Here is a 14,939-nt window from a genome sequence, read left to right as displayed (position 1 = left end):
GACTTGCAGTTCAGAGTTTATTATAGTATAGTAACAGTAAGACGCTGAGTGGAACTTCTTTGGGATGCTGCATGCCATCCGTCTGTTGTGTCCGTTGTGCACTAGCCTGTAGCCTGTGGCTTCAGATGACTGCAGTAGTCTTTGCTTCGCTTGCTTCTTTGGACTAAACAGATAAGAAACTCTGACCAAAATGTAAGATACTGGCTCTTTGCTGTGTATGGAGTTCAGACCTCTTATTAGATTACCCAGTGGGGTCTGAAAGTCTGAAACTACAGTGAAAAGCTGTGATTTTTTAGCTTAAATCTGGAAATAAACAGAGGATTTTGGAACTTTTAATAAAGTTTTGTCAAGTAACGTGACAAATTCGAGATTATATTTCTATGCTATATTTCTACGTCACTTTTCAAATAATCAAATTTGTGACATTAACCAGGTTAACTGCTTTGTACAAAAAGTCTTATCCTTTCCACTAAAGCATGTATTCAAATGACTTTCAAGTGGATTTGATCTAAATCAAAAAGGGAGAAGTGCTAGTAATAGTAAGTACTAAGAAATTCGGAATCTTTCAAATATACTACTTTTCGCTCAAATTGTTTGCTTATAATGTAATTTGCAATGAAAAACATTGTAATAAATTACAAAAGAATGCAAAACAGAAGCATTTTAATTAGTGGGCTCAGACTTTTGGAAATTGATATAGTATTTTACAATGGAGCTAATTTGCTTATCAAAAATTTAAAGTTTACTTTTTAAAAAAAGAAAATCACAACTATTCCACTGTTCAAAAATTTCAGTAATAGATTCTGGTAGTGAAATCCTTAAAATGTCACCAGTGTTACTGGTGTGTTGTCAAATGCTTTGCATTTGGCCCATTTTTTGTACCTCTTATTTCCCATTTTTTGTCAATTTATGCTTAGAAAAATTTCAGCAAAAACAAAAAAAATTGCCAAAGATAAAGTTTTTTTCATTGCACTGACACAATGATGGACTCTGGTGCTTATTTTATCTGTTATGCAACAGCCCAAAACTAGAGAGAGATGCATTAGTCTTTCATCTGTTGCCTTGTGTTGCTATTACTGTATACAGAATTGAAAAGAACTACAATACAACGCACAACAAGTGCTTTGGAGATGGAATGTTAAGCTCAGGTTGTCTCTTCTGTCGTCTGCCTTTGTGCTGAAGTATGTTAGTGTTACTAAGTGCAGCTTCACATAGATGCAGCCTAAAAAGAGTTTGTTTTTCCTTTCTTTCACTGTCTTTTATACTCTTGCCTCTTTAAGGAGCTGCAGTAGACCCCAAACTGTGCCGTCATCGAGCTGAATGGGAAAGCACTCAAGCGGCTTTGAGTTTTTATGTTAGAGATCGTTGCGGTGGATCTGGAATTACAGCTCTATTCTGAAGTAGCTTGTTCTGGCTGTAGCCTGTCTGGAGCTGCAGACCTGGTGGTTTGACTGATGGCTTTTTCAGTGCTCTGTCATGACCTCTCTCTGCTCACGACACTGAAGAGCTTAGCCTACAGTCAGAGACAGGTGGGAAACCGCTGTTTATTTTTCTCAATCTGATTAAGCTCATGTTCATAAAGCCGTGTCTGTGATAACAGATTATTAGATAATGAAGAAAACCAGGTGCCATTCTGTCAAGTGTCATGAGTCTACATTAATTATTCTAAACAATAGTCAAATGTACATGATTTTCCCCCTTTACTCCAAGGCCCAGTCCCATTTCACCCCTCGCCCCTACTACTCAGCCCTTAGCCCTCTGTTTTGCACATTCACGTCTAGGGGTAGGGTGTCCTGATTCTTGTTGAGATAGAGGGGTAGGGTGAAGTGTTGGGGCTACATGAGCCTCCAAACAGGTTTTTCAGAGACTCCAAACAGAGTGATATGAGAAAAAAGAAAAACCGGCAAGATGGAGAACAAGAGACCAAAGAAACCCACAAATGTGAGAATTTCTCTGTTAAAAAATAACAATAATCACTGTTTAATCTTAGCTTAACGTTGTTTCAGTGTATTATGGTCGTTTTCTTCATAATAAGAATAAAAAATCGCTAACAGCATGCTAATGTCTCGGTAGCTAGCAAGCTAATTTTCCCATTCCACCTTAAATAGTCCAACGGTTCTGACGCCTGAAACACCAGAATGTAACTGCTGCACCATTTAAGGTGGAACGAGAAAATTCAAACAAGAATCTGGAGAATATCTCCATATGAGCATATGATGCCCTAAATGTAACTAAAGCCCAGCAGTGAGGAACTGAACTTTACCCTCCTTTGCTGTCACTGCAGACTGGCAGGGTCGCCTACAGAGCAGCGCTAGTAGCTGTTAATGAAGTGATGTTTTTTCTTTTTTTTTATTTGAGGGTCCCATTTCGTAGGGGAAGATTTCAACCACTACCCCTTGGGTGACACTCAAAAAAAAAGTGGTAGGGGTAAAAAGAAGAAATGGGACTGGGCCCAAATGTAGTTGATTAGTCAAAACATGTTTGGTGGAGTTGTGTAGCCATGACTAGGCCTAGAATAATCACCGACCCACCCGATCAAATGGGGAAAGAATAATAAGCCGCATATTTTTAGGTAATGAAACTTGATGTTTTATTAATCCTCAGCTCCATCTTATTTTCTCAGTCCTCCAATCACTACTGAGCAACCAATGCTATAAAGTCTTTAGTTCTTTGGAAGTTGGTGTTTTTTGTATTTGAAATCTAAGTTTCCAGCTATGGTCAAAAGAAGGGAACATCTAAAAATGAGAGCTCTACACAGTAGAGTATGTCATTTTCAACCCATTCACAAAGCCAAAATCAAATTTACAAATGTCAGCTAGTGTTAAAAATAGTTGTTATGTTGTTGTTGTCTTTGGTCTGCTGTGGCTGTGTCAAAGCATTAAAGCACAAATGGTTCATAAATATTTTTTCATGCCCGCTGTGGCAGTATGCTTTAGCCTAGGATGCTGGATGGTTTTGATTTTCTGTTTGTTGTGTTGTTTTTTCCCGACATTTCAGCCCTCCGTTTTGAACTTTATGTCATCCTCTCTGGGCAGACCCACCGCCTCGCCCCCTGCATAAAACACCCCTAAAACAAAAACAAAACAAACTTAAATTTAAAAATGGGTGAATTGAAACTCTCAACAGACTCTCAGTAATGTGTCAAAAACATATGAGGGTTAGGATTAGGATTAGGGCCAGGGTGAGGGTGAGGCTTAGGTTTTGGGTTGAGGTTAAGGTTAAGGTTAGGATTAGGGCCAGGGTGAGGATTAGGTTTTGGGTTGAGGTTAAGGTTAGGATTAGGATTGGGGCCAGGGTGAGGGTGAGGATTAGGTTTTGGGTTGAGGTTAAGGTTAGGATTAGGATTAGGGCCAGGGTGAGGGTTAGGATTAGGTTTTGGGTTGAGGTTAAGGTTAGGATTAGGGCCAGGGTGAGGGTTAGGATTAGGTTTTGGGTTGAGGTTAAGGTTAGGATCAGGGCCAGGGTGAGGGTTAGATTTTGGTTAAGGTTGGTAAGGTTAGGTTTTGTGTAATCAGTTGCTTCACTGCTGCTACTGCACTGATATGTTGTTGATGTGTTACTAATACTGTGTTAAGAGTGTATTAATCATCTACAAAGGACCACTCCAAATAAAGTGTTACCAAGAAACATTCTAGATGGCCCACTCACTTTTTTAAAGGCCTACACAAAAAGTTATTTCTGCTGGCACCACTGGTTTATTGCCTGAAGTTTACTCCTTTAGCTTGGCACTGGTGCTACAAGGATAATAAAGCTAACAAATAATTAAAGTTTATATCTGGTGTGTTAAAAACTGTAATTCTGTAACTGGGGGGTTGCTGTACTCCAGTGTTGGCTGGCTGCCAACTGACTCGTTGTAGTGGTTGTGAGGCAGACCAGTGCCACAGTTATTTATTACTGAAAACAGAAACGTGCCATTTCATGGATAAAGCAGACTAATATAAAATGCCATAACAACAATCTTTTAAGGCTTGGGGTCCTAAGGGTTAATTAGGGGCTTTTGGAGGATCTGAAACCATATTTTGCACCTTGCTTATCGCACACATGCCTCAACCCGCATTGAGGGGTTAAGTAATCTCAAGCAGACTTGCCTATGTGGTTTCCGACAGTGCATGACAGACTCTTGGCTGGTGCTGGGCAGTATATCAATAAAACGTGATATTGAGGTACTGTAATATTGCTTTTTCATTTTAGCGATATTTTAGTGATATATGTGATGGATAATGAGCATTACATCCAAAATGGCCATGAAATAGCATTGGTCCTGGTAAAGTGGTTTGTTTTTAGTTTAATTTATTTAGTTTATTAATGTTATCCAGGATCTGAGAGTTAACTATAGTGTACACTCTCAGAGAAAAACTACCTTTCAGGGTACAGTTGTTGTAACTTTAGTTAGGGAACATAATTGTATGATATTTTATTAAGCTGCATTGATTGCAGGTACCCAGTCTTGACTTCAGACGTTTTTATTTTTCTACTTAAAAGGTTAAGCTATGGAAAGATACAAATATACCCCTTTGGAAAGTAAACAAAGTTTATCTTTAAAACTTTAAGCTACACACTCAAACCTTAAGGACCATATTGTACCTCTGAGGGCACATGTACGTTGTTTGTAACTTGGGGGAATAAAATTTACTGAGGCAGTGCCCTATTTGGACAGTCGCAGGCTAGAGTTTAGAGAACCAGCCTTGTGTCTGGTTCAATCCCTTGAGCTGACAGGACATGACTGAAGTGCCCTTGAACAAGGCACCTAACCCCCAACTGCTCCCAGGGTGCTGTGGATAGGGTTGCCCACCGCTCCGGGCAAGTGTGCTCACTGCCCCCTAGTGTGTGTGTTCACTAGTGTGTATGTGGTGTGTCACTGCACAGATGGGTTAAAATGAGGAGGTGAAATTTCCCTGTTGTGGGACTAATAAAGGATAACTTTATTAGAAACTTATTTTCCTAACATCATTTGCTGGGTAGTTCAGACTGATTTGAAGGAACAGTTTAAAAGCCATAAATGTTAAAAAATAGCAAGTGCAAAGTGTAATAACCCCTGTGTAATAACCCCTGTGGTTTTTGGATATAAATAGAAAACCGTCCAATTGAAACAAGCTATATCAGATTTGTAAGACATTTTGTAAGACTACTTTAGTGCTGGGGCTGAAAGATGAATCATTTTTTTTATTGAAATGGCAATTTAAGAGATGGCAATATTTTTAGGTATAGCCTACATTATAAAAAAATGTTGTTTTATGTTTTAAATGGGGGAAATTTTACTTATTAACACAGATCTTGTAAACTGCATGCAGATGATTAGGACCAATCAGAGGAAACCAAACTTCCATGTGTTGTGACATCATGACCACAACTAGTGGATGTCTGGCACACTACATTCAGGGGTCAGTCTTCAGGCTAGAAAAAAGTGAATATCATTCAGCCCTGTTTAGGGCAGTGTTTATAAGGCTATGTGACACCTACATAAACCTTTCATGACAACTGACAACCTACATAAACATTTATAAGAGTTTGTTATAATGGCTTCATCCATCATAAAGACTGCCTTTGGCAACATTGTTATGAAGTGGACATAATCACAGGAGACTGATTTTTTGGGTTGTTATCACACTGTTGAAATCACATTGCAACCTAACAGCCACAGAAAATACTTACTTTTGCTCAGCCAGTCTGACTTGGTTGTCTAATTATCAGCATTATGTCACTGTGACATATACTGAGCTATATATATATATATATATATATATATATATATATATATATATATATATATATATATATATATATATAGTCTATGTAATAACAAGTTTACATAACTTAAAATTTGAGGTAAGCTGCAGCCCTAAAAACATTAAGTTAAACATTGGTGAACAAACCAGCAATTTTAGGCTAAATATACTGAAGATACTACACACTGCATGTTAGAATGACTTAATTTTTTGTGCTAGATAAACTTAAACACATTTCTGCACCTCAAAAATTCAGATTATTTTAACTTTTTGAGTTACACTTAAAATCTCTTGTTTATAAGTTTTCATAGCTAGTTACACTACTATTTCTGATCATTTAATACTGACCATGTTCTTAAATGCTGATGGGTAGGCTGTGTGGAGTGAAAACGTTGATGGTGAATAAAACAAAGAGTTAAGAAACACCAAATATGCAAATAGATGGAGCCAGGAGCCAATGGGAAAGAAGATTGTGTTAAACAATCAAACGTGTCACTGTATTTAAACAAACAGCTCACTTGGTTTCATTCAGTTATACACATTTATTGATTAACATTAATGAGAGAAAAACGATTAAAACCAACAGCAGTTTCATTTTTTGAACATGGTGGTTTCAAAGCTGCCATGGCAACAGACTAAACAGACTAAAGTTGATTCAACTCAAAATGCTGTTTGAATGTACGAAATAAATGTACCCTTAACTTAAAGTAGTTAAGTGATATATGAGGTCTTCAGTTTATGTACAACAGACTTAATTAGGGTTAAAACAGAATTAGGGATTGCAGTGCATCAGTCCAAGTGTTTATAAATGTCTATGTCTGTAAATGTACATCTATGTCAGTTGTCATAATAAGCTTATGTTATTGTCACATAGCCTTATGAATACCATCCTACCAAGCGTTCTGTTAGTATACCAGCACTCAGGAAGCGTGAGTGTATTAACTATCTTAATATCTTAGTCAGATACCATGATACTGTGACATATTTGGAAAATATTTTGATATTAAATTTCACCGTGTAGCACTACTGTTATGATTATGTACAAAAAGGGTCAAAAGTACACTGCATAGCTGAAAACAGTAGCAGTCATCTTGAAAACTGATTTTCTTTGTACTTCAGATTTATGATGTTTTGTGATCTGTACTACTCACTGGAATTGGTGAGCAATCTTAGCACCAGGCTCTGTCAGGGGCTCGATGGCCTTGCTTTAGTTTTCCATGGCAACCCCAGGCCTGCTCGAGCGCTCTTGACCTGCCCTCATTTGATCAAAGATGGGACGTACGTGCAGCCGCCTAATAAGGCTTAGTCACGAGGGAGGAGTAACCACTCGCCCACAGCCATTCGCAGCTGACAGGAAAAAATGATGTGTACATCTTATCATGTACCAAAGCAGTTTATCACAGCTTGTAGATTAGCTGGTTCACTCTGAACTTTCAGCTTTTGGTTTCTGTGAGTGGTCATCTGATGTGTGTTTGACAGCATGCATTAAAAATGACAATGAATGTTAGAAGGAAAAGCTGTGTGATCACTGTGATGATTATGATGGATCCCCAGTAATGATGCCTGTCCTCTAGCAAAGATAGTATGACAGTCATGAAGAAACTTCAAAATGTGCTTTGTTTCGTTTCAGAGTAGAGCCTGTATACAGTGCTGTGAAAAAAAAGTATTTGCCCCCTTCTCAATCTCTTCTATTTTTGCATATTTGTCACACTTGAATGTTTCAGATCATCCAACTACTTTTAATATTAGATAAAAAATAACCAAAGTAAACACAAAATGCTGTTTTAAATGATGATTTAATTTATTGAAGGAAAAAATACTGTTCAGCCCTACCATGTCAAAAACATAACTGCCCCCCCTTAGCCACTAAATCAACCAGTTACCAAAGTCAATTGACTATTGGGTTCAGTTTCACCAGCCACACCCAGGCATGATCACTGCCAGACCTGCTGAATCTAAACATCACTTAAATAGAACCTGTCTGGCAATGGGAAGCAGGATAGAAGGTCTCAGAATGCAGCACATGGTGCCACGTTCTAAAGAGATTCAAATACAGATGCGAAACAAAGTCATTGAAATATGCCAGTAAAGAGTTACAAAGCCATTGCTGAGGCTCTGGGACTCCAGTGAACCACAGTGAGAGTCATTATTCATGGATAAGAAAGCTTGGAACAGTGGTGAACCTTCCTAGGAGTTGCCAGCCTACCATAATTTCACCAAGAGCGCATTGACGACTCATCCATGAGGTCACAAAAGAACCCAGAAGAACATCTAAAGAACTGAAGGCCTCACTTGCTTCACATACATGATTCCACAATGAGAAAGACACTGGGCAAAAATGGCCCTGTTACATCTGGCATAAAGCTAACACCACATTCCACCATAAGAACATTATACCAACAGTGTTGGTGGTGGTAGTGTGACGCTATGGGGCTGCTTTGCTTCTGCAGGACCTGGATGACTTGTCATAACTGTTGAAACCATGAATTCTGCTCTCTATCAGAAAATCCTGAAGGAGAATGTCCGCTCTTCGGTTCATGACCTAAAGCTCAAGTGCAGTTGGGTTATGCAGCAGGAAAATGATCCAAAGCACACAAGCAAGTCACCTTTGAATGGTTCAAAAGAAACAAAATTAGGGTTTGGGGTGGCTGAGTCAAAGTTCTGACTTGAATCCCTTTGAGATGCAGTGGCAGGACCCTAAACGGGCAGATCATGCTGGAAACCCTCCAATGCAGCCGAATTAAAACAATTCTGCAAAGAAGAGTGGATCAGAATTCCTCCGCAGCGATGTAAAGGGCTTATCGCAAGTAATCGCAAACATACAAACTGCCAAAGGTGGCATAACCAGTCATAAGATTTTGGGGGGGGCAGTTACTTTTTCACATGGGTGATATAGGTTTTGAATAAATCTTTATCTTCAATAAATGGAATGAACATATAAAAGCTGCATTTGTTTGTGTTCGATCTGAAACATTTAAACATGACAAATTAGCAAAAATAGAAGCGAAATACTTTTTCACAGCACTGTAGATGGGTTTTCAGACTGGTAATGGGGAGGTACTCTCAGAGCCGCTGCTCCTCAGGCCAGCAGGAGGCCTCTGATTAGCTGGCCAGATTTGGCCTGACTCTGTATTTCAAACTGCTGGGACATCTTACTCCAGCACTTGCAATTGAGCCATTACGGACTGGTCGTCTTAAGTGTTTCCATTCATGTCTCTGAAGAGAAATAATATCGCTTTCACTCTCTCTCTCTCTCTCCTCCTCCAGACCTCTCTGTGGCCGTTCAGAAGTTTTCTCAGTCTCTGCAGGAGTTCCAGTTTGAGTGTATTGGCGATGCAGAGACAGATGATGAGGTGAACATCGGTAAGTCCAGCCACTGAATGACACTGTAAGGCCGACAGATGTTTTCAGCAGCCTTTTTTACTGCCCATGTCCTAAACATATAATAAAAACAACCATCAAAACTACTCAGATCAGCATGAATCACTGCGAAGACAACTTAACCTTTTAAACCCTAGGCAACAGTTCAGTTTTGTTGTAGATCTTGTAGCTTATTTTATTGCACATCTTGCACATCTGGACACTCCACACCTAGTCACTTTATTTCAGTACCAATATATGCACATATTTTTATTGTCATTATATTGTGTTACCTGAGCCTCCTTATACATTCATTATTGCACTGCCTTTTTTTTAATCTCAGGATAGATCTTAAATAATAAATGCATATTTTTGTATATTTCTAGTTGTATATGTGCCTGTATATCGTCGCTGTCCAAGAAAAAACAAGTATCTCCAAAAGAGTAGCTTTACTTTCGATGTAAGTTAATGGAAAAAGTTTTTATTCTAAGCAATTTTGGAGCATTTCTATTGGTCCAATTATCATGAAATTTTCACACAATGTAAAGGAGAGCTTTTGAGCTCAAATGATGCAGAAACGTAAAAATCACAGAAAATGGAGATACATGTTTTTCATTGGACAGCGATGATATATATATATATATATATATATATATATATATATATATATATATATCATCATAATATATATATATATATATACCCTTATTATTCTAATTGTCCTGTGTTGTGTGACTGCTACTGGCTGCTAAATTTCTTTCAGGATCAGTAAAATGTCTGTCTGTCTGTCTGTCTGTCTATCTATCTATTGTACAGTGAATTATTCAGTAACTACTATACTACTAAATGTCAGTTAAGTTATAAGAATGAGGCATGGATGTCTGGATCAATCCATGCTGCCACTGCTGTTTTCTATTTCTGACAACTGTCTGAAACCTGGTTAGACTACAGCTCATTTGCACAGTCAGGGATGTATCTAGGACTTCCAGAAGGACTTTTTATGTTTTTTTTTATTCTTTGGCACAAAATTGGTCCCACCCATTGTGAATCAGAACCTGATTGGTTGGTTCCTCTGTCACTTATGAATTATGTTGGTGGTTAATGTAAAGCATAAGGCCTTCTGTTCAGCTCCTGAAGGCCTAACCCAGTGGTCACCCAGTGGTTACCAGGCCTAACCCAGTGGTCCACCACTTCTAGAGGCAGTAATTAGATGGGTGAAGTGGAGTTGATCAGGGTTATAGCTAAAGTCTACAGGAAGGTATATCTCAAGGAACAGGGTTGGTGACCACTGGCCTAACCAATTGGAGAGTTATTTTGCCTGGATACCTGCCTGGATACCATGGGGAAATAAATTCTTACTGGAAAGTTTTCTGTTTTCAAAAAAGTTAAGTCCTTTTGTTTTCAACCAAAACTTAGACGTAAGAGTATAAGTGCAATACTTGCATCATTTAAATACAATAAACATAATAACTGTATAAAATAAAAATGAACTAAAACTCTCTGAAAGCCTAGAAGATCCTGAGGGTTCCACACTGGTATCCAGTATTGCTGAGGTTGGAATCCAAAGCGAAACTAAACTACATACAGTGTGAAGGCAAAATGCACACAAGGAAGTGGAGCATTTTGAGGACCAATTAGCCAAGGAAGCATTTATATCAAAAAATGAGGTGATTTTACTGTGTCATTTTAAGGTAACTGGTAGCCAAATCAAATTGGACCAAAATCAAGCCCTTATCTCACCACTTTATGAAAGATTATTAAAAAAACAGCAACGTTTCTTATTCATACATTCTGGTTTGGTAAATGCAATACTGCCCCCTGGTGTGCACATTAATGTTATCTTGTGTTGGCGGACACTTATGTGAACGTCTTTGCCCACACATGTTCGCGGATTCATAGATGCAGAGGTATAATTCACTCTTCTCCCCCAAACCCAAGCCCCCTACTCACCCACACCCTTGTGTAAAGTCTGTGCCGGATGGACGGGATTGTCATCCTAATTATGACCTTTTTCTGGCATTTCCGTAAAAGCTCCCCTGGGACACTGATCCCCTCTGAGCCCTGCTATGCTTCCTTATTCCAAAGGCAGGGTCAGGACGGACCTCTCGTGACCCCCTCTCTCTCACAGTCATACACACTCTCACTGTGTCACTCTCTCAGTCCTCCTCTCTGTGATAACTGCTTTCCTCGGCGTGGGCTCAAAGGCCTAGGTTTGGTCAGGTTGACCAGTAAATGTGGTCCAGTATGTGAAGCTACATTACGCATACTGATCTCCCACTCAACGGCGGTGTCTTTGTGATTATCTGCCCCGCATGCATAATGGATCGTATCGATTTGCTTACATTACGGGCATCCGCATCTCTTCATCCTTTTAAGAGATCAGAGCGACTAATTGTGATCTGTGTCGGAGATTAATGGAAGCACAGCCTCGCTCGCCCTCGAAAGGGACGGCAGAACAGATGCGCTGAGAGTTTGAACGCCCTGATGGGCTGATCACTAATTCAGTCCAACTTCCTTCCCTCTTTCGCTCACTCATTCCCTCTCTCTCTCTCCCTCTAGCTTGCTCTCATTCTTTCCGTATGTCTTGTTCTCTGTCTCCAACCTACTGTCTCTTTTTCTGTCTCTTTTCTATCTAACTATCCTACTTCTCTCTCTCTCTCTCTCTCTCTCTCTCTGATTTTTGGAGAGCTGATTGGTTTTAATGAGGAAAAATAATAGATTAATATTAGTGCTCAGTGTAAAAATACACAATTTACAATACACAGTACATAATTTATAATGTTGATTATAATGAAGCGTCTCGGTAAAAAGTACCGTGCAACACAATAAAGATTAAATCTCAAATTCCTCTCTTCGCATCCATCTATCTCTGCCTCCTCTTCCTTAGCTCATTATCCCGTACTCCTCTCTTCCCCTGTGCTTTGTGTATGTGGGACCGGCTCTCTCAGTCCATCTGTACATGGAACACCACTTTAGATCTCTCCGCCCTGGCTAGCCCCACAAAGCAGCTTGCAGTGTCCCCCAAACACAAAGGCGTGAGCTTTTTTTAATGGTTGTTTTAGGAAGTGGCTAATTATGGGTGTTGACTAAGAGCGAGCTTCTGCACAGTTAGCCAGGGTCCAATCTGGCAAACTCCTGTCCCCCATCTGATTCAGGCAAAGTGCAATTTTGGCAAGGAGACTGAATACAAGTGTGTAGTTTATTACCACTGTTTGTTACCAGAATGCCAGAAATCCTAATGTCTGAGGCAGGGGTCAAGACACAGGCAGACTGGTATGGTGTAGCCATCCTCATGCTGGAAATTACCGAGACTAAAGTAAAAACCAGAACAGGCAAATGAAGACTAGGGAACAAGGAAACATTAACTAACTAGGAAACAAGAATTAGGAATACAGGAATGGAGAAATAACAAGCAACAGGTGTAGTCAGTAACAAAGGGGTAGAGCCAGAATATTTCAAGATGTGATCATAAGGATCCATGCACAAAAAAACACTGAGTCAGTAACTGGTCTTGGAGCCAAGCTAGTGTGGGGTCCAGAAGCTGAGTCAGCGCTGAAATAGGGCAGGATCATATAAGGATTCTAGATCAAGGTTGGGTACAGAGCCTGTTACAGGATCAACAATACAACCAAGTTGTACAACAACTAGGGCCAGATTGCATTCAAGATTAGGAACAGTACCTGGTTCAGAGTCAAGTACTGGAGGAAGAATATGAGAGAGACTTGTGAACCACATAGTTCTGTAGTAGTGACAGGGACAGACCGTGATAAGGACAATAACAAGGACTGGAACATGGAAAGGAACATGAGCAGGAACAAGATGGAAATGGCCTGGAAATGGTGCTGCTTGGGGAATGGGCACCAGGGGTGCCTGAGAGATGGGTACCGTAGCCATCCAAAGGAAGCCTTGGGAACTGGACAGGCTCAAGGATGACAACAGAAGAGCATTCTGGGTCAGTGGAAAAATCAGAGGAAGCCACTGGGGTTGCAGCTGTGCCTGTGACTAGTATTGGGCCTGGACCAAGGATTGAGACAGAAGCTGGGACAGGAAGAGTGACTAAAAGAAGCTGGGACAGACCCTAGAGCAGTTTCTGGAGTAAACCTCAAATGTAGTCACAAGCTGATGTCTGATTTGTACCAGAGTCAGCAATTGGAACAGGATAGAGTCTGAATTAAAGAGTCAGGGCAGGATTAAAAATCAAGATTTGGACCAAAACTTTATCAGTTATCTTCCCAGTGTTCCACATAGTTCCTTCAGAATTGTGTTCTGAAGTGCAGGAGCAGGCCTTGGGCTGTTGTGGAGTCTGTGGACAGGATTATTGCTAGTACAACGTTGCAGGCTTGACTCCAAGGATTCACAAGGTCACCTAGAAGCAAGGCTTTGGTCGGTAGGCCAAGGTGTGTTGGAAGATCTCGTTTCTTGGAGTAGATGGTCAGAAGTCAGGAGGAGCAGAGGACTGGAGAGCAGGGGATCAGAAGTGTCTGGTTTGGGGAGCTCGGCAAAAGCTTCAGGCCAGAATGTTCCAAGATATGATTTTCATATCATATTGATTTTTTTCATATGCTTGTGTTTGGTACAGTATTAATGTGATACTAGTGTAGAATATTAATGTTCTCCAAAGCACCTATAAAGAAGTCCCACCTGCAGTCTTCGTACACTTTGTGCCAGGTGACCAGTTCTCAGTCGAAACTCAGAAATTCTCATCTATCATCCTTCACTACAAAGTTTTGAAAGTGCGTGATATTGCTGATCCCATCCCGTCCCCTCTCTAAAAGGGTAAGATTGCTTTCGCTGAAGAAAAATGTAATTGTCTGCTGGAATCCATCTGGTCATCAATGAAACGGGGGCTTTCTGAGTGACTTGACCGGACCCCTGTGTGCCATCCTGATGCATCTGCGCTTCAATCCACTTTGAAGCTCCCGTCCAGCCCTGGGAAGCGTCAGCAGCCTGTCGGCCAGCAAAGACAGGGGCAGCTGACCTCCTATCGATTTCATTCCATGGCTTCCTGCCGTGACATTCACAATCCACCACAGTTATCCTGAAATCAATCCCACAGCCAGGCTCAAGTGGCAGTAGAAATATTAATTGTTCTGAAAGTTGGACTCAGAGGTCCACCCTTTTATTTCTTTTTGTCTTCCACTCTTTTGTCTTTTTTTTCTCCAAAAAAAAAAGGTCACGCTTTATTAGAGCTCAGGGCTTTAAGTGGATCGGAAGCCAGTTTAACAACACAGAAGAAGAGGCTTAAATTACAGAAGACGTTGAGCATTATTAACACTGTCACATAATTGCACCCTTTAAGATAATCTTTAGTTGTGTCGTTGCCTTGGACGGTCCAGGACTGGTCTAGATTTATGGAGAATGCATTAAGAAATTGCAAAGTGAGATTCGATGTCTGCCTCTCTCATCAGACCCTTGCAGACTGGTTTTTGCATTCTCAGCCATTTTCCTGGCTATGACAAAAGCCCATTTCTGAGGATGACTCACCAGGCCTATTGCTTTTTTCCCATTAACCTGTGAATGATACGCAAGCTATAACCCATCCCTCCCCTTTAGCTCTCACTTACTGTCCTAAGCAGCTAACCTTCATCCCGGCCTCATTGTATAGCTTTCACCTCTCTTTCACACTCTGTCATTTCTCCTCCCCTCTCTCTATCTGTCTCGCTCTTCCCATCTCTCTATTTCACTCTGTCTGTATTTTTTGCTTTGTGCTTTTTCTCATTCTACTTTACCATTGCTTGTCTGTTTTTTCTCCTATGTTATCTTGGCTAAATGCTTTTCAGGACAGGTGGACGTACATAAAGGACCAGACAGACGGATGCATGTACAGACACGCATGAAGAGCTTCATGTTATG

At 40.2% G+C, this 14,939-nt stretch overlaps 1 protein-coding gene across 5 annotated transcripts in view; it reads left to right on the top strand.

Annotated features, from left to right (window-relative positions):
• Positions 1-14,939, top strand: part of LOC118817762 (rho GTPase-activating protein 42) — a 185,915-nt gene that overhangs the window by 34,814 nt on the left and 136,162 nt on the right. For all 5 annotated transcript variants that reach the window (XM_036584671.1, XM_036584670.1, XM_036584669.1 and 2 more), the window contains exon 2: positions 8,994-9,089. In XM_036584671.1, coding sequence (XP_036440564.1) covers positions 8,994-9,089 — 96 coding nt within the window. The remainder of the gene's footprint in view (positions 1-8,993; positions 9,090-14,939) is intronic.

The sequence above is a fragment of the Colossoma macropomum genome, unplaced genomic scaffold, assembly GCF_904425465.1.
Source record: "Colossoma macropomum unplaced genomic scaffold, Colossoma_macropomum, whole genome shotgun sequence".
In the NCBI taxonomy this organism is placed as follows: Eukaryota; Metazoa; Chordata; class Actinopteri; order Characiformes; family Serrasalmidae; genus Colossoma; species Colossoma macropomum.
Note: the sequence above shows the minus strand (reverse complement) of the source record. Positions and strands in the feature narration are given on the sequence as shown.